Source organism: Lagenorhynchus albirostris, chromosome 11 (genome assembly GCF_949774975.1).
Source record: "Lagenorhynchus albirostris chromosome 11, mLagAlb1.1, whole genome shotgun sequence".
NCBI classification, from domain to species: domain Eukaryota; kingdom Metazoa; phylum Chordata; class Mammalia; order Artiodactyla; family Delphinidae; genus Lagenorhynchus; species Lagenorhynchus albirostris.
Genome location: NC_083105.1, coordinates 57,785,392 through 57,804,724, shown reverse-complemented (window position 1 = coordinate 57,804,724; position 19,333 = coordinate 57,785,392). Strand labels below are relative to the sequence as shown.

General features: G+C 46.8%; 1 protein-coding gene across 2 annotated transcripts in view; it reads left to right on the top strand.

The window, feature by feature from the left end:
- The window catches only part of KIF5A (kinesin family member 5A), a 32,168-nt gene that overhangs the window by 5,245 nt on the left and 7,590 nt on the right, over positions 1-19,333 (top strand). For both annotated transcript variants that reach the window (XM_060165772.1, XM_060165771.1), the window contains exons 2-23: positions 9,533-9,620; positions 9,715-9,788; positions 10,185-10,289; positions 10,542-10,590; positions 11,022-11,077; positions 11,323-11,410; positions 11,699-11,823; positions 12,332-12,436; positions 12,761-12,909; positions 13,016-13,164; positions 13,437-13,612; positions 14,390-14,458; positions 14,833-15,039; positions 15,345-15,491; positions 16,106-16,294; positions 16,660-16,777; positions 17,151-17,215; positions 17,325-17,434; positions 17,792-17,893; positions 18,400-18,460; positions 18,712-18,783; positions 18,946-19,050. In XM_060165772.1, coding sequence (XP_060021755.1) covers positions 9,605-9,620; positions 9,715-9,788; positions 10,185-10,289; positions 10,542-10,590; positions 11,022-11,077; positions 11,323-11,410; positions 11,699-11,823; positions 12,332-12,436; positions 12,761-12,909; positions 13,016-13,164; positions 13,437-13,612; positions 14,390-14,458; positions 14,833-15,039; positions 15,345-15,491; positions 16,106-16,294; positions 16,660-16,777; positions 17,151-17,215; positions 17,325-17,434; positions 17,792-17,893; positions 18,400-18,460; positions 18,712-18,783; positions 18,946-19,050 — 2,337 coding nt within the window. In that variant the 5' untranslated portion in view covers positions 9,533-9,604. The remainder of the gene's footprint in view (positions 1-9,532; positions 9,621-9,714; positions 9,789-10,184; positions 10,290-10,541; positions 10,591-11,021; positions 11,078-11,322; positions 11,411-11,698; positions 11,824-12,331; positions 12,437-12,760; positions 12,910-13,015; positions 13,165-13,436; positions 13,613-14,389; positions 14,459-14,832; positions 15,040-15,344; positions 15,492-16,105; positions 16,295-16,659; positions 16,778-17,150; positions 17,216-17,324; positions 17,435-17,791; positions 17,894-18,399; positions 18,461-18,711; positions 18,784-18,945; positions 19,051-19,333) is intronic.

Genomic DNA, 19,333 nt, shown 5'->3' with positions numbered 1-19,333 from the left:
AAGGGCCCTAGTTCATCACCAGGCTCTCTCACCCACACTGTGGACTCAAGTGGGTGCTTTCGCCCTGTGTGTGTGCTTATGTATGTGTGTGTTTGCCACATAGAGAGGGCCCCTGCTTCTCTTTGTCTCAGGGACGTTAGACCTTGCAGTCTGGTCAGTCTGGCCAGGCTAAAATAATGCCTGGATCAACCCTCGGGGCCTCTTCTCTGAATAGTCTGGACAGTGGGCGTTAGCTGTGAGAGTTAGAGCTTGAGGGCCCCCTGAGACATAAAGGCTGAGAAATAGGAGAAAGGTAGTTACAGAGGAACAAATCCACAAAAGGCTTCCACTTTTAAGGCTAGCTTCCTTGCTCTGGGTTTTTTAGGTAAATCTGAACCAACTCCTTTAGGCTCTCTGGGCCATCCATCCTGGCACGGTGGGCGCAGGGCATGGGGTGATGTTGGGAGGAGTTGTGTTGATCTGTCCGATTTGCCTAGCTAAACAGGAGAGACGTGGTGGAGGTTGGGAGGGAGGAGAGATGAAGAGAGGCCCAGGGCCCCCTGCCAATTCAGATTCTATCTTACTCCACAGCTGTTCCTTCCTTATCTGTTTTGCCTGATGTTTGCAGGCCTGTACCTTTGTCTTGCTCTGTATCTTCCCTTGCCCTAGCCCTTCCTGTCAATCTCTCCTGCCAAGATAAGTGCTTATGGGGGGGCCATTTTGTCTCAGGCAGCATCCTTGGAGCTTGCCTTCCCAGCCTTTCTATTCATTCCTCATTCCGGAGGATGAGGGCTATAGGAGAAGTGATTTTGAGGAGTGCCTTGAGGGTCCCAACAAGGGAAAGAAATCTCCCATTCCCTTTCTTCTCTCTCCCTCTAGCTCCCTTTGGGGACCAGTGTGTGGGAAACTGAGGAATTCATGGAGCAAGCAGCTTCAGGATGTCTGGGAAGGTGAGGGAAGGATGAAGGTGGGAGAGGCTAATCTCTCCAAGCCCAACCCCTGCTCCTTTCTCTGACGGCTCTCCTCTCTGCACTGCGGCTAGCTCTGGGCTACAGAGTCCCTAATGTTCATGGGCTTTTTCTGCTTGGCAAAATGTAGGAGAATAAGCTGGGAAGACAGCCCTGTGAGCCATATCCACACCGGCCCCCCATGACTTCTCCCAGGAATCTGGGGGATGGAGCTTTGCCCAAGTTAATGGCCTGAGTCATAGTAGAAGGGTGTCTGGGTCACTGTCTGTGCGTGCTATATACCTTGTTTTGCTCTTTGGGTCACTCAGAATCCACTGTGACTTTTTAAGTGGACCCCTTTAAGCGTCTCTCTGCCTTGGTCTTGGTGGGCAGAGTGCCTGCTGTCTGAGCTGTTGCATCTATACCAGACATGGGAGGGATGACAGCAGGGAAACACATAGCCTCTCCGCTCCCCCCCCAACTTCCTCTGTCCCTCCCCTTCCCTCCCTCCCTCCCTCCCTCCTTCCCTCCCTCCCTCCCTCCCTCCCTCCTTCCCTCCCTCATTCAAGTATCTACCACATTCTACCTCCCTTAGGTCTCCTGATGGTTAAGTGGGTTCTTAAGGAGGCAGAAAAGCAGGGTCACCAAGTACCTCATTTGGAAAAGCCAGGTTGGGACCAGCAGGATTATTGGAACAGGGTCAGTATTGTTTGAGGTGGCTCAGGATTCCTTTGATGTCTGAAGAGAGGGAGTAGTCTCCCCTTAGCCTTGGGCGAGTCTGTAAAGGAAAATGGAGAGGGGAGGTAATGTTCACTGTGGCCAGTGTCTCTCCAGCATTACCATGGCAACAATCCCCAGGGGTGTCACTATGGAAATCAGTCCTGGTGCTCTGAAGTTCAGCCTCTACCAAGTGCTTTAGCAAAGGTTGAAAAGGTTGGTCGTCTTTGGACCCCTGATCTTAGGCCCTCCCATTAGCTTTAGTCAGCACACACAGTGGAAAACTCCAGAAAGTGCTGGGAAACACAGTTGGACAGGAGACAAGGTAGCTTAGAGTGGGTCAGAGGTGAACAGAGAGTCCTGGGTTGGGGGACTCTGAAGAGAAGCCCTCTAGAATAGGCACTGAGGAGCGCTTAGACTGCTGTGGGTGGAGACATAGTGGAGCTCAGAGGCATTCCTCGAAGGTGGAGGGTCTCTCTGAGTGTTTCTGACCTAACAGTCTTCTAGTCCCTGACGCTGTACTGAGTCACAGAGTCTTGGATTATTACCTGGAGGTAGAGATGGTGAGGGAGGCTCCTTGGAGAGGATGGGTGGGAGAACTGCATTCTTCTGAAAAAGGGGGTGAGGTTGCCAAAAGCGAGTGATGAAGGGCTTTAGCTCTGTCCAGAAACATTTGGAGAAATGCCCACATGGAGGGGGGCGGGTGGGGTAGGGGAAGGAAAAGCCACGATAAGGATCTGACGCAGTGTTGGTACGTCAGTTCTGGGATCCCTTTGGCAGTGTGGGTCTGGAATCAGATTGCTTGGGTTTGAAACCTTGCTCTACCATTTCTCAGCTGTTTGACTTTGGGAAAGCTACCTTACCTCTCTGAACCTCAGTTTTCGCATCTATAAAATGTAATAATAATTGTACCTACTTCCTACGATTGCTGTGAGCATTAAATGAGATAATGCATATAAACTGCTTAGCACAGTGACAGGCACATAATAAACTCCCAATAAGAGTTAGATGTTATTATCATTTTATATGTGCTGTCTCCCCACAAGCTAGCCTTTGGCACAACTGGGCAGTGGTTAACATTTTCCCCTCTTACCTGTTGTTTCATCCAAACATCCAGGTCCCTAGTATCTTCTTGCTCTCTTCTTCCATCAATATCTGTGCTTCTTTAACAAATATTTACGAAGAGCATCCTGTGGGCCAGGGACTATGCTTGATGTTGGGGATTTAGAGGGAATCCCTGCTTTCAGGAAATACTTGGTCTACACAGTGATCCAGGCTGAAAAGTGGCCTGGGCAGAGTCCTGGGAGGGGGCATCAGAAATGGCTTTTGCTAACTGTATGTACACTTCCCCAGATTCTGATAAGATATCTCCCACAATGTACTACAGTCTGACTTAGAATAAATATGTCATGAAAGATGTGATGCTTCCCATGTGAGCAGTCTAGAAGTGGAAAAAGTGGAAAACCACTTGTCTAGTTATTCTCATAAAAAGATCTGACAAAACGAATTCACCATGGCTGTAATCAGTAGAAAATTAAAAGACATTTGTACTTCAACAGATATAAAAATCTTAAGAAATGAACTAGATTTGGGACTCAAGGGCTCGACCAAGAGTAGAGAAGTGGTAGAAGGCCTTCCCAGAAACCCTAGAATTGTATCCATGGCTTTCTCTGCTCACGAGATTACTAAGTGCACCCATTTTTAGCTCTTGGATATTTTTTATCCTCATGGTTCCGAGAATGCCACCCTTCCTCCCTCTCTGGTCTCTTCCTTCCTCCCAGCCTAGGCTGAGGAAAAGGAGTTCCTCGGGCAATAAGTACCTTCAGCACTTGGAGAGCGCCCTCCATTTCATTGAGTCCACAGCACCCTCTGGAATCCTGTAACTGGGAGTGTTAGAGAAGAGAGAGAGAGAGAGTTAATCCCCACGTTCCCAGAAGGGAAGAAGGGAGCGGCGAGGTTGGCTTGAGAGTTATGTTTAATCCCCTTTGGCTGCATGCCTGGCTTCAAGAAGCACGGATAGACATCATTGGTGGAGAAGAGGTGAGAGTCACTGGCCTGAGATGGACATGTTTTGTTTGTTTCTATTTCTTGGCCACTGGATGGGAGAAATATTGAGTTAGATTACAATTCAAGAATCAAGGATCAATTATAGAATAAAACAAATTGAAAGAAAGATATTACCACTTAGAAGGAGAGGCGTCAAGGCCACTTAAAATCTGTTTATTGTAACACTGTATGATTTTATTCTGTGTAATAAGAATTATATTCTTTGTAATGAAGTGTAATGACGAACGGTATAGATAAAAAGGGTGAAAAATTCACAAAAGTCCTATGAACAATTCATAAACTCACTCAAATCTTTAAAAAAATCAAGGTAGATTTTTCTTTAATAATTCTAAACATAATCATAATCTGATTATAACACTAATATATTTTAATTGTTGACAAAGTTAAAAACAAAGAAAATCACATAGAAGAAACTAAAACTCACTCAAAATCCCACCCCCCCAAAAAATACTGTTAACAATTTGATGTATTTGTTTCCAGTAGTTTTTTCCTGCATATATACATATAATAATTTTAATAAAAGTGTATCATAAACTATATTGTTTTGTAACCTGTTTTTTCACCAACAAAATATCATGACTATTTCACCATCGTTAAATATTTTACATAATTTTATTTATTAAAAAACTAAGTTAATTTTTTAATGTCTTACATGCACATGTGACAAAATTCAAATGATATAAAAAGATATACAATGAAAAGTAAGCCTCCTTCCTACTCCTCTTTCCTAGCCACCCAGTTCCCCTTTCAGAAGGCAGCCTTATTGCCAGTTTCTTGTGGATCCTTCTAAAAGAATATCATACATTTACAAGCAAATACATATATACATGCATGCACTTTGTTTTAACACAAATGATAGCATACTATACATTTTGTTCTGTACCTTGCTTTTTTTTTACTTAACAATGAGTCTTGGAGATCCTTCTATATCAGCACAGAAATATCTATCTCATTCTTTTAACAACTGTATAATTTATTGTAGGGACATGCCATAATTTATTTAGCCAGGTCTCTATTGATGGATACGGATATCTAGGGTTGTTCTAGTCATCTGCTCTTACAAACACTTGAACAACCATATGTATATTTAAGGGCCCAGCCAGTGCAATGCATCATCAAACTATTTTTGGCCACTGCATGCATGTGGGATCTTAAGTCCCTGACCAGGGATCGAACCCATGCTCCCTGCAGTGGAAGCATGGAGCCTTAACCACTGGACCACCATGGAAGTCCCATCGTCAAACTATTTTATTTTGGCCACTTTGATAGGTTAAAATGCTACTTCATAGTCTTAATATTCATTTATCTTATAAACAATGAGGTTGTGCGTAATTCATATTTTAAGAGCCATTATCACATCATTTTGTGATGTGATATTTTATGATAGCACTTACTGAGGTATAATTTACATACAGTGAGTGCACAAATCTTATGCAAACAGCTGGATGAATTTTATAACATATTTTGACACCTATGTGACCACCACCCAGATTGAAATCTAGAGCATTCTGATTGCCCCTGAAAGCTCCCTTTTGCCCTCTTCCTGTCAATATCACCCCAAGGCAACCGCTACTTTGACTTCTATCACTACAAATAAGTGTTGTTTATTCTTGAACTTGATATAAAAGGAATAATACAGTATGTGCTCTTTGAGTTTCAGTTCTTTCACCCAACTCCTTTTTGAGATTTATTGGTGTTCTATTATGACATCATTTTATTTTTTAATTAAAAAAAATTTTTTTGGAGTATAGTTGCTTTACACTGCTGTGTCAGTTTCTGCTCTACAGCAAAGTGAATCAGCCGTATGTATCCCCTCTTTTTTGGATTTCCTTTCCATTTAGGTCACCACAGAGCACCGAGTAGAGTTCCCTGTGCTATACAGTAGGTTCTCATTAGTTATCTATTTTAGACATAGTAGTGTATATATGTATGACATCATTTTAAATAGCAGCAAAGAATAAAATATATGTACATGCCATAGTGTAATCGATTCCTTGTATTAACCAGTCCCCTAAATGTAACTCCTTTCAGTTGTCTTCAATTTCTCATTATTATAAGCAGTGTTGATAATAACCATTCTTGTAGCTAAATATTTGCTACAAATATTTCCCTAGTACAAATTCTTAGGATTAGAATATCTGGGTCAATGGATATGTACAATCCAAGGATTTTGATTATGCATTTTTGAATTGCCCCTTAGAAGTATGGATGTCCTGTCCTACCAGAAAAGAATGAGCATGCTCCTTTCGAAGAAGTTATACCCCCTTGAACCCTCATCTACACTGCATATTACAATTAAGTTTTTGTTTTCTAGTTTGATAGGTGAAAAATGATGTTACTGTTTTTTTCTTCAAAAATGTTGATCATCTTTATGTTTATTGAACATTTGTATTTCTTCTTTTGTTGTTAGTACCTAACTCTTGTCTATATTTTTCTGGTTAGTTTTGTCCTTTGTTACTAATTTATGAGAGTTCTTTATGTAGTAAGAATATTAATATCTTTGTTTAAAATTTTTTCTTATTTAAAAATTATGTATTTTCATTTTGGAATAGTTTTAATCTAAATCAAAAAGAACAACAACAACAAAAAACTCCTAAAATCCCACTGTCCAAGGATAGATACTGTTAACACGTTTTTCTGTGCAAGCTATACATATATACATATATATAATTTTTTTTACAGACATGGAATAATCCTTCATATACTCTTTTGTGTGTGTTTTTTTATACTGCATACTATTTAAAAAACCACTTTTTTCTTAAAATTATTTTGTGCATACCTTGTCATTACACATTTTTCTGTAACACCACCTATTCTATTTTCTTTTTTTAATTTCAAAGTAATACATTGTCATTGTAAAATATTTACATATCACAGAAAAAATGTAGTAAGCATAAGTTCCTGTCATTCTGCTCTCCAGTCATAACCACCATTAACAGATCTATATACAGTCTTACGTATCTTTTTTCTAAGAGTGTTCTATCCATATGCTTTTTAAAAATGTATAATCACATTATACAAATTGTTTTTATTTTTTCACATGATCAGTCTTGGACATGTCAATATATGTAAACCAACCTTGCTCATTTTTTTTTTTGCGGTACGCGGGCCTCTCACTGTTGTGGCCTCTTGCGTCGCGGAGCACAGGCTCCGGACGCGCAGGCTCAGCGGCCATGGCTCACGGGCCCAGCCGCTCCGCGGCATGTGGGATCTTCCCGGACCGGGGCACGAACCCGTGTCCCCTGCACCGGCGGACTCAACCACTGCGCCACCAGGGAAGCCCCAACCTTGCTCATTTTAATGGGGGTAGATTATGGAGGAATCATAACCGATATCTTCTTGATGGATGTTTGAACTGTTTCTAGTTTTTCTTGGATACAAACGGCTGCAGTGAACATCCTTCTACACACATCTTTAAGTGCTTAAGCAAGTGTGCTACACACATAAAATAAATTCCTAGCATTGAAATCGCTGGGACAGAGTATGACCAGCATGGACTTTTAAATATTTAATAGAATTGTCCTCCAGAAAGCCTCTATCAGTTTACAGTACTCCCTTAGTTGTAGAGAGCACCTTCACAACTTCTTTCTCTTTGCGGATTCTGTTTTTTGGGCTTCAGAATCTTTCACCACAGAGACCAGATAAATATTCCAGGTAGATATTTATCATAAGCCAGATTTAAAAAAATTTTTTAATGTTAAAAAATATTTATTAGTATAAATAATATTTTCCTTTTTGCAGAGAAGTAAAAAGAAGGAAACAAAATAATACACTATCGTCTCACTCTCTTTGGCATTAATAAAACGAGACAAAACAAAACACTTGTACATGGTTTAAAAATGTAAACTTTCCGGGATACAGACTGAGAAATGAAAGCCTCCTCTCTCCCAGTTTCTCTCCCCCAAATAACCACTGTTAATACTTTTATATAATTCCTTCTGGAAAAAAATTCTACACATGTTGATGCAATATTGTAGATATACCTAGACCCACATCTTCAGCTTTAGCCAACTTTTAGAATTTCTTTTTTTTTTTTGAACCGCAAAGACTGTTTATTTGACACCAATAGCATACATCATAGTAAAAAGGAAACCAGTGATCCCAATTTAATGTTGTTTGGGGGACTCTAAGATAAAATAATAAAATAAGTGGTATTAACAGTGGAAAGAAAGAGACGAAACTATTACCTGCATATGATTTCATACTTGGTAACTCAAAAGACTGAACAAAGAAGCTAATAACATTAATAAGATATTTTATAATGTGATTGGATAGAAAATGAATAAATTGAAGGACCTATTATGTCCTAGGATCCAAAAATACACCTTGTAATAAAGTATGACTTTTCTTAATTAGTTAAAACGTGTCTCCCAAACTCCGGTGTCCATAGATCTGAAGGTTTACATATCAGTTGAAGAAAGATGGACTCTAGTAAAATAATTTGACAACTAAGTCATAGTCTCTTTATACCGAATGACGGGAAAACACGACTGAGTAGTTTGTCACTTATGATGGAGAACAAGCATAGTCGCATTTAATCTTACCAGAGATCTTCCCTTTAATATGACTAGATAGCAAATATATTCTGTTTGGCTCCCTGGGTTGTAAATATTTTGTATCTTTAGCATTCTTATCAGCACATGTGATTTATAACATATTATCTGAATTAAACAAAGTACTTGGAGGTCTGAGTGACTTGCTTCACAGTTTCTCTTTACTTAAAGCTGCTTCCCTAAAGGGAGATCTATATATATATATTTTAATTAATTAATTAATTAATTATTTTATTTTTGGCTGCATTGGGTCTTCATTGCAGTGCGCGGGCTTCTCATTGCGGTGGCTTCTCTTGTTGCGGAGCACGGGCTCTAGGCGCGCGGGCTTCAGTAGTTGTGGCTCACGGGCTCTGGAGCGCAGGCTCAGTAGTTGTGGCGCACAGGCTTAGCTGCTCCGTAGCATATGGGATCTTCCCGGACCAGGGATCGAACCTGTGTACCCTGCATTGGCAGGTGTATCCTTAACCACTGTGCCACCAGGGAAGTCAGAAACCTAATATTTCTGATTTCATATATTCTTTTCACAAAGAGAGAGCTTGTGTTAATACTTCCACAACAGCTCAGTAGTTCGGTATTTGTGTATTTCATTTACACAATAGGCAACATACTATACATCTGTCCCTAACTTTGTATCTTTCACTTAATACATCTTCAACACCTTTTCATATCAGGACATATGGATCTATTGAGGAAGATATTTTTTAACTTAGTGGTAGATTTTTTTTTTTTTTTTTTTTTTTTTTGCGGTACACGTGCCTCTCACTGCTGTGCCCTCTCCCGTTGTGGAGCACAGGCTCCAGATGCGCAGGCTCAGCGGCCATGGCTCACGGGCCCAGCCGCTCCGCGGCATGTGGGATCCTCCCAGACCGGGGCACGAACCCGTGTCCCCTGCATCGGCAGGTGGACTCTCAACCACTGCGCCACCAAGGAAGCCCCCAGTGGTAGATTTTTTAATGTTAATATATTGTTCTTCACTCTCCACAGCCTGTGGCCCTCTTGTCTTTTCCCATTTGGCTTCCCAGGCTGGGGGTCTGGGATGGTGAGTGCTAAATCATCACACCAAGACTGAGATCCACTCATGCAGTCTCGCTGTGTGACACTCCTCAGTGACATTCTACCCCACAGACACAACTCCTGAGGTCTCGTTGGTTTCCCTCATCCCCATAATTGTCCACGTGTACAGAAGGTTGAAGAACGGGTGCCTTTTCGGGTGTTTCTCCTCCCTCACACCTGCCTGCTGATGTCTGCCATCTGTTATTTCCATTCCAGGGGAAGCCATATATCTTCGACCGTGTATTCCCTCCAAACACGACTCAGGAGCAAGTTTACCATGCGTGTGCCATGCAGATTGTCAAAGGTAATGAATGTATTTTTAGAATGTACTTTTTTCAGGCTCCTCATTCCCTACCCCACTTCTCTCTACCAGTGTTCTTTCTCTGCCATCTCTTCAGATGTCCTTGCTGGCTACAATGGCACCATTTTTGCTTATGGACAGACATCCTCAGGGAAGACACATACTATGGAGGTGAGGGTTCTGACTTTTATGGGAATGAGGAGCTGGGAGTGTTAATAGGAGGCCAAGGAATCTCAGTAGGGAAAGATCTAGAAATTGAGGGCTGCCTGGTACAGAGGATGAACGGAGGGCAGCGTTATAGTGGAAGTTTAATGGAATCCCTTCAGCCTGCTGCAGTTCACTCTCCTTTCCACTACTCCAGTTTTCTTCTTTTCACCTGGAAAAGCAGCAGCAATGAAAGTCCAGAGAGCTGCTCACTTCCCTCCTCCTTCCACTAAAAGGTAGTGACCACCCCCTAAGTTAGGATAGTCTCCTTAGCAGCTGTTATCTCTGTGTTCATCTGCATACCGCCAAGTTGTCTGATCCCTCCTGAGCCCAGCCTCATTCCAGAATACCCTTACTCCCCAGGGAAAGCTGCACGACCCTCAGCTGATGGGAATCATTCCTCGAATTGCCCAAGACATCTTCAACCACATCTACTCCATGGATGAGAACCTTGAGTTCCACATCAAGGTGATCAGGGCATGACTGCTGGGCATCCTCTTATGGGACTGGGAGGGGAAGATCTAGTATGAACCCACTGAGATCCTGGCGCCCCAACTTATTCTCCACCCTGGTTACCTAAGTTCTTCTCTGCCAACATAGTCTCTTCTGCCCTTTCCCTCCCACCACCACCATTTGAGTGGGTTGCGTTAGCCTGAGATCCCTGTATCAGATTTAAGATAGGCCCTCTTCACTTCATACTTCTCCTTTCTCCCCAACCAGGTTTCCTACTTTGAGATTTACCTGGACAAAATCCGCGACCTTCTGGATGGTGAGTGGTGTTTAACCCCGGTGGGTGGGGTGAGGAGGGCAAGGAAGAGAAAGATCACATTGCTTTTGGGCTCTTGGGTTTGGTACTGTTTGGTGAGTGATGCAGCAAGCACACAAGGACACACACACTTGTACTCATGTCCCTTGCCTCCACTCACCAAGAATTTCCCAAACCGAAAGGGTCAGAAGATGAGCTTAGATGCCCAGGCCCACATATAAACAGCCTGAGTCTAGCTGCAGCCCTGGGGCTGGAATCCTGCAGGAGGAAAAACAGCCTTCAGCGCGTGCAGGGGGTTTAATCTTCACAGGGGAGTCTTCCTCCCTCTTGCACATAGAGGAATCCACCATCCGAGTAGACTGCAGCGTGCAGGGGTTGGGGAGGTGGGGGGCTGGAAGTGCTGGCCTTGCTCACCCTAAATTGTCTTGATTCAGTGACCAAGACAAATCTGTCTGTGCACGAGGACAAGAACCGAGTGCCGTTTGTCAAGGTGAGAGTGGGGATGGGACACCCAGGTGGGGCCAGTGTATTGAGAGTGCAGGTGTAGGACGGTAGACCAAAGGCCCACCCAGAAGTTGGAGGGCGGACATCCTGGTGGGGTGAGACATGCCAAGGGGCTGGGGAGAGTCCGGAGCCCGGGAAGAGGCACCGTCTTGAGAGGTCATTTGGTCACTGTGCAGGTAATTTAATTTGCAGATCAAAGTGCATGGGTCACTGTCCATTTGCCCCCTACAGGGTTGTACTGAGCGCTTTGTGTCCAGCCCAGAAGAAATTTTAGATGTGATTGATGAAGGGAAATCAAATCGTCATGTGGCTGTCACCAGTGAGTGGGGAGACAAGGGGATCTTGACCGTGGGGTCTGCCTCTCCTCTGTGCCCTCTGGGGCTGAGGGACGCGAAAGTGAGCAAGGGAAGGCTGTGTCTTCCAGAGGAGGAGGGACGCTTGTCTGTGTGACCCTGAGACCTGCTGCCGGGGAGACGTAGGGGCTAGGCTAGTCCCGACGGACACCCCCTCTCTTGGCGGGTGGAGGCAGTGGTCCGTGGAATCCGGGGCTGAGGGCTTCTGTTACGCAGGGGGTGGTACAGGGACTGTTTCATCCTCCCTCCTACAGACATGAATGAACACAGCTCTCGAAGCCATAGCATCTTCCTCATCAACATCAAGCAGGAGAACATGGAGACCGAGCAGAAGCTCAGTGGGAAGCTGTATCTAGTGGACCTGGCAGGGAGCGAGAAGGTTGGGGGTCCTATCGGGGTGGGGTGGGCAAGGAAGGAAGCCTTGGAGGGGGGTGGCCTTTCTGTAAATCAAAATAACTTTCTTATTGAGCTAGAATTCACATACCATAAAGTTCACCCTTTTAAAGCATATAATTCAGTGACTTTCAGTATGTTTGGCAGGTTGTGCGTCATCACCACTAATTCCAGAACATTTTCACCACCTGTTGACAGTCATGCCCTCTTCTCCCCTCCCCCATCCCCTGGCAACCACTAATCTACTTTCTGACTCTGGATTTGACTTTCTGGACATTGCACATAAATGGAATCATATAACGTGTGTGTGTGTGTGTGGGGGGGGGGGGTGAGGTCTGTAGCAAGAGCGTTTAGGGAAACAGAGGAAGGGCCTTCTCTGTCCTTTCCCTCTCCCCGTCTCCTTGGACTAAGCCACCTTACGTGGAGAAGAGGTGGGGAGAGCCCACTCCCTCTGCAGCCGCTCACGACATACTCACCCCTTCGTGCCCTGGTAGGTCAGCAAGACTGGAGCAGAGGGAGCCGTGCTGGACGAGGCCAAGAATATCAACAAGTCCCTGTCAGCTCTGGGGAACGTGATCTCTGCGCTGGCTGAGGGCACAGTGAGTGCTCCTTAGGTGTCCGCAGCCCTCAAGCCCCACCCCGTCTTCTGCCTTCTCCTAATGCCCCACCTCATCATGCCAGTTCATGGGTTGCTCCGCCCCTAGTCAGCACCACCGTCCCTTCTTTATTTTTATTTTTTAAATTTTTTTGGCTGTGCCATGCAGCTTACAGGATCTCAGTTCCCTGACCAGGGATTGAACCCGGGCCACAGCAGTGAAAGCCTGGAAGCCTAACCACTAGGCAACCAGGGAACTCCCCCACCATGCTTTCTGATTCCCCCGTTGAATTTTTTTTTCTGATTTGCGGCCTCTCTCTTCCCCCAGAAAAGCTACGTTCCATATCGTGACAGCAAAATGACACGGATTCTCCAGGACTCCTTGGGAGGAAACTGCCGGACAACCATGTTCATCTGCTGCTCACCGTCCAACTACAATGATGCGGAGACCAAGTCCACCCTGATGTTTGGACAGCGGTCGGTGGCAGGGTCCCCTAACTCCCTGCCGCAGCCCCTGCAGCGCTCTCCCCTCAGGGTCTTGTGAGCCTTAATGGAGGTCTCATCTCTTCGTTCTCCTCTCCAGGGCAAAGACCATTAAGAACACTGCCTCCGTGAATCTGGAGTTGACTGCCGAGCAGTGGAAGAAGAAATATGAGAAGGAGAAGGAGAAGACAAAGGCTCAGAAGGAGACGATTGCAAAGCTGGAGACAGAGCTGAGCCGGTGGCGCAGTGGTTAGCAACGGGTCCAGTGGGTGCACGGAGCCAGAGAGGGCTCCTACGATCTCCAAGGGGGGCTGCGTTTCCGGAGGGGTGCAGTAGAGCAGTCATGAGAGAAAGCGAGAGCGGCTTGACTGCCTTTACCCCCACCCCCCGAAAGGTTGACGGTCCATTTGGCAAGAGAGATGGAGGCCTGGAGGTCTCCGCATTGTACAGTGAGGGAGGAAGGACCCTCGGATGCAGCTGTCCCTTCTCCCATCCCTCACCTTGTTCCACCCCTTTGCCAGGAGAGGACGTGCCAGAGACGGAGCGCCTGGCTGGGGAGGATGCTGCCCTGGGAGCTGAGCTCTGTGAGGAAACGCCCGTGAACGACAACTCATCCATCGTGGTGCGCATCGCGCCTGAGGAGCGGCAGAAGTACGAGGAGGAGATCCGCCGCCTCTACAAGCAGCTTGATGACAAGGTAAGGACAGTCGGGCAGGGCACAGAGGTGAGGGCCCAGTGGGATGGTAAGTGAGGGATTAAAGAAGTAGATTATCCTGCCGTTTTTCTGATTTTAAAAGAGATGAATGTTCATTATTGAAAATGTGGAAGATAAATAAAAATACATAGAAGAAAATTTAAATCATCTTCTCCCACCATTCAGAAATAAAGCCACGCAATTGAGATGATACTGTATATGTAACTTTGCATCCGATTTTTCCATTCCTCATTATATAATGAGCAATTTCCTACTTTGTTAACAACTCTTCATAGGTGTTTTAAAACAGCTGCCTAACCGTCCATTTATCAGAATGTATTTAACCATTTACTTAGTTACAGGCCTTCTAGGGTTTTTTGTTTGTTTTTTTGTTGGTTGGTTGTTTTTGCTATTATAAATCGCTCTGAAATGACTATCTTTGTCTCTTGTGCGTAAGACTTTGCTTTGGAATGATTTGATTAGAATGGAGCACGAGAGTGGGATTTCTCAGTTAAAGGATATGAACATTTAAAGGCTTTTGCTGTGCATTGTCAAGGTTATACCAACTTCTAGGAAGAAAGGGATTAAAAAAATGAGGGCAGGGGTCAAGGAAAGAAGCCGAGGGAAAGACCCCTTTCTTTTTTTAGGATGTGGAGTTTCTAAATCAAAGCCTAAACTAGCTGGATTTGTATCAGGATCCACGTGTACCCCAACCCTGTAAGTCTACACTGGAAAGAGTAGCTCCCTTCACCCCGCCTTTACCTCTTTTGCCTCCAACAGGATGATGAGATCAACCAGCAGAGCCAACTCATAGAGAAGCTCAAGCAGCAGATGCTGGACCAGGAAGAGGTAACGGGAAGGAGGGCAAGACACGAGAGGAGAGGGTTGTGTGTTCACCCCTGAAAGGCATCAAAAAGACCTTTTCCTGATAAGATGGAAGAAGGGGCATTCTGCTTAGGGCTGAGTCACCCTCCAAGACTATAGAATTCTGGAAACTTAATTGGGGTTTTGCTTAAAGCACGGATGCCGGAGTCTGGGTGCTTCTTCATTCTGTTGCCCTACTTCGTGAAGCGGAAAGCCCACTTCCTCTTGACGCTTGCTTTGGCCCTTGCTTCTCTCCTAGACCTATACCTGGGTGGGGGGCTCAGCTTCCCCAGACCAAGGGGCCGTCGAAGTGGTTGCCGGCAGAGGACTTCCTCACGTGGCTCGCCCCTCCCTTGCAGCTGCTGGTGTCCACTCGAGGAGACAATGAGAAGGTCCAGCAGGAGCTGAGCCACCTGCAGTCGGAGAACGACGCCGCGAAGGACGAGGTGAAGGAGGTGCTGCAGGCACTGGAGGAGCTGGCCATGAACTACGACCAAAAGTCCCAGGAGGTGGAGGAGAAGAGCCAACAGAACCAGCTTCTGGTGGATGAGCTGTCTCAGAAGGTGGTGAGTAGCCGGCTCGGAGCTCCCTGGCCTCAGAACATCCTCCACATCCAAAGGGACCTCTGCTTCCTGATGGGGCAGGATCACGTTTGCACCTTTGCACTGCCGTTCAGTGTGTCGTGGGACACTCCCCCATCCCGCCACTGCACTTGGCCCTTCTGACCCCTCTCTCTTCCAGACCCTTCTGCAGGGCTTGTGTTCTCTTCATCACAGCCATCAGGGTCATGCATGAAGGGAGAGGCCTCCGCCTGGGCTGGGGAGGGGAGCAGGAAGATGGCGATGGGATGACCTGAAGGGCTGTCCCCCAGGCCACCATGCTGTCCCTGGAGTCTGAGTTGCAGCGGCTACAGGAGGTCAGTGGACACCAGCGAAAACGAATTGCTGAGGTGCTGAACGGGCTGATGAAGGACCTGAGTGAGTTCAGTGTCATCGTGGGCAACGGGGAGATCAAGCTGGTGAGTGGAGAAAGAGGCGGCAGCCTTCTTCAGGTCATTCTCTTTCTGGGCACTGGTGGGAGGTGCCGGTGAGACAATCCAGGCCCTCAGGGATACTGGGAAGGCGGGGTGCCAAAGATCCAGGAAACACGCCTGCAAACTAGACACAGGAAAGCAGGTAGAGGTTTGCATAGACTCAACTGAAATACACATTCTAAATCCACACACCAACTGAAATTCACATTGCTGAATAAAGAAGCAGTGGAGATGTGCTTACTTACAGCAGGATTTGGAGATGGGAGCACACAGTTAGGAATGACATATGCAGATCTGTGGCAGTGACAGTGACCCGTCTGGGTGATCAAGCAGGTCAGTTTGACTACAGACTATCCTATTGCTCTACAGGATGAAAGAAGGTGACTGTCAGAATTGGATCTTTAAGCACAGAGAGAGGGATTTAGTGTGAAATGACAGGTGATACAGAGCTGCTAGAAGTCATCTGGAACATACCCGTCCCACCCGAGTCCCTGTGTCTCTGGGTGTGTGTGCCTGGGGGCTAGGCCGAGTAGAAGGAAATGGATAAAGGGCTTCCCGGCAGCAGAGAGGCACCTCCTCCCTCCCTTGCTCTCCCACAGCCGGTGGAGATCAGCGGGGCCATCGAGGAGGAGTTCACTGTGGCCCGACTCTACATCAGCAAAATCAAATCCGAAGTCAAGTCTGTGGTTAAACGGTGCCGGCAGCTGGAGAACCTCCAGGTCGAATGTCACCGCAAGATGGAAGTGACTGGGCGGGAGCTCTCATCCTGCCAGCTTCTCATCTCCCAGGTGAGTGCAGAGGTCCAGAGCCTTTGGGTGCCATGGGAGAGGACGGGCAACTCTGTGCTTATGGGATAACTCCTAGCACCCATGTTTATGTCAAGAGCCTAGGGTCAACTGAAGTCAAGGACAGAAGAGCTGGGGGGAAGCATGAGAGGGTCCAGGCTAGAGAAGTGAAGGATTGGGGGGTACTGCCCTCTGATCCAAGAGGGTCTAAAGGAAGGGTCTCCAGAGGAATGTCCCTCGACCCTGCATCCCCATGGGAGGTGTAGCAGGAAGGGAGGAGAGCTGGAGCTTATGGAGGTCTGCACTGCCTGGAGTTGGGTCCTTTGCTGCATCCATCTTCTTCCTCTCATGAACCCTCACCCCACCAGCATGAGGCCAAGATCCGCTCCCTGACGGAATACATGCAGAGCGTGGAGCTCAAGAAGCGGCACCTGGAAGAGTCCTATGACTCCCTGAGTGATGAGCTGGCCAAGCTCCAAGCCCAGGGTGAGGCCCTCTTAAACGTCCAACCCCCCATCCTGGGATCTAAGATCGCAGAGGGGACAGGGAGGGAAAGTGACAAACATCACAGGAAACCACCCAGCGGCACACTCACCAAAGCATTAGACTGAAATCGTGGAGTCCAACTCACATGCCGCTTAGCACGCTCTTGCGCGTAGCTCAGCTTCCATGAACCATAAACCCTGCATTGTTCTGTGTCCCTGCTGTATGAAATTGGACCGTCCTCACCCAGAAGAACATCCCTGTGGGCCCATTCTGGGTGGACGTGCCTTGCTGTGCCTGGAGCTCTGGTCACAATGTGAAGTTCTGTCCGGAGGAGGTAGGTCTGATGTAAGCTGTCTTCCCCTCTCTCCCTCAGAAACTGTGCATGAAGTGGCCCTGAAGGATAAGGAGCCAGACACACAGGACTCAGAAGATGTGAAGGTGAGTGGGGAAGGCGTGGGGAGGACTGGAGCCCAGCAGGGCTGTGCTGGTCCTCACTGAGCAGGTGTCTGGGAGTCTAGCTTTGAGCTTGGGGTGGGGTTGTTTGCAGAAGGCCCTGGAGCTGCAGATGGACAGCCACCGGGAGGCCCATCACCGGCAGCTGGCCCGGCTCCGGGACGAGATCAATGAGAAGCAGAAGACCATTGACGAGCTCAAAGAGTAAGAGTTCCCCAGGGAGGCTCGTCTCCACCTGGTCCCCTCCCCTTGCTGTGCCTACTCAGATGCTCCCTCTTGCACCAGGATCCGGTTCTTTACCTTCCATGTGTCATTCCCCTAACAATGACACGACTTTGCAGCCCAACTCCAGGAGGTACAAGGAGTGAGGACTAGTCCCTATCCGCAAGGCTATTCTGATTAGATAGCTCAGGGCCCCTCACCCTGTCATGGAAGCAGTGGCCTGAGTCTGCCTCTGATACCCAAAGGTATAGAAGAAGGAAAGTGTTTGAGGAGCTGGGCTTCCCTTTGCCTCTTGCTGACGTCTTTTTGTTCTCCCCAATACCTCCTTGCCCCCCGCAGCCTGAATCAGAAGCTCCAGTTAGAGCTGGAGAAGCTTCAGGCTGACTATGAGAAGCTGAAGAATGAAGAACATGAGAAAAGCACCAAACTCCAGGAGCTGACGTGAGTGACGGGTCTGCCTGCAGACCCTACTCAGACATGCTGCAGAGGCAAGACACAATCTAGATGTGAATATGGTGACCACAGGAAGCAAGTGCCTCAGAAGAACAGTTCGATGGGGTGGGGAAGGGGGAAAAAGGGAGGCTTCTGTTCAATATTAGCAGACATGGAAGGATGTGGGGGATGTTTTGTGACGTGTAAAAAGCAGGTTACAAACAGTAGGAATGGTGTAATCCCGTAACAGTTATGTGGGATATGCATGCATGGAAGAGTCTGGAAAGATGGACACCAGAATGTTCCCGGTGGTTTGATCTGTAAGTAGTAGAATCATGGGCTTTTTATGGAACTCGTTTACTTATCTTTGTTTTTTCTTTTCTAATTTCTGCACTGTGAACATGGGTAACTTGTGTAATATATAATAATAAAATATAGATCAAAGGAATGGAGGAGGGAGGAGAGAGGGAGGTAGGGAGGCCCTGAGGGATTCTTCTGTTTCCCTCTTCCTCCAGATTTCTGTATGAGCGACACGAGCAGTCCAAGCAGGACCTCAAGGGTCTGGAGGAGACAGTTGTGAGTGGTTTCCTTCTCTGCCAGGTTAACAGGGTATATGGGTGGAGGGCTTCAGTTCTTCCTCCCTATTTCTTCCTAACCCCATTCCTCCTAGCCTTTCTGCAAAGTCAGTCTGTGGCATGATCAGGACGCACCTTTTCCTAAAGGATGAGTGACTCATTTGTCTAGAGAGACTGAAGGGTCCAGTAATTTTGGAGGGGGAATGGTGACCGGGTATTTGGAGGACCCCAATTTTTCATCATTGTTTCCAGGCCCGGGAACTCCAGACCCTCCACAACCTTCGCAAGCTGTTCGTTCAAGACGTCACGACTCGAGTCAAGAAAGTGAGTGCCGTCTCGGGGTCTTCCCAGCCCCCGTATCCTCCCCCTTTCCCCAGGCTTCTCCAGACCCCGTGGGCTTCAGTGGGGCTGGCTGGACCTGGTCTGGGTGGGACCTGATTGGCCTCAGGACAGCCACACCTTTCCCCTGCCTCTGTCTCTCATCAGAGTGCAGAAATGGAGCCCGAGGACAGTGGGGGGATTCACTCCCAAAAGCAGAAGATTTCCTTTCTTGAGAACAACCTGGAACAGCTTACAAAGGTTCACAAACAGGTAAGAGTGAGGGTAAGCGGTGAAGAGAACTCTTGAGGCCGGGAGCCTAGGATACCTAAATCTGTGGAGGCCCTTGGATTTAGGAAAATCTACTTGCATGTTTTCCTTACTTTTCCCTTTCCTACAAATCCCTTCTTTATCCTGTATTTGGTTCCACTTTTACCTTGTTCTTGGTTCTATGCCTGTTTTCCCTTTCCCAAAGCTCCCAGCCTGCCTCTGCTCAAAGTGGAATTCCCCAGGCCTACGCTGTTGGAGGGAAAGGTTGAAACTGATAGAGGTTTCA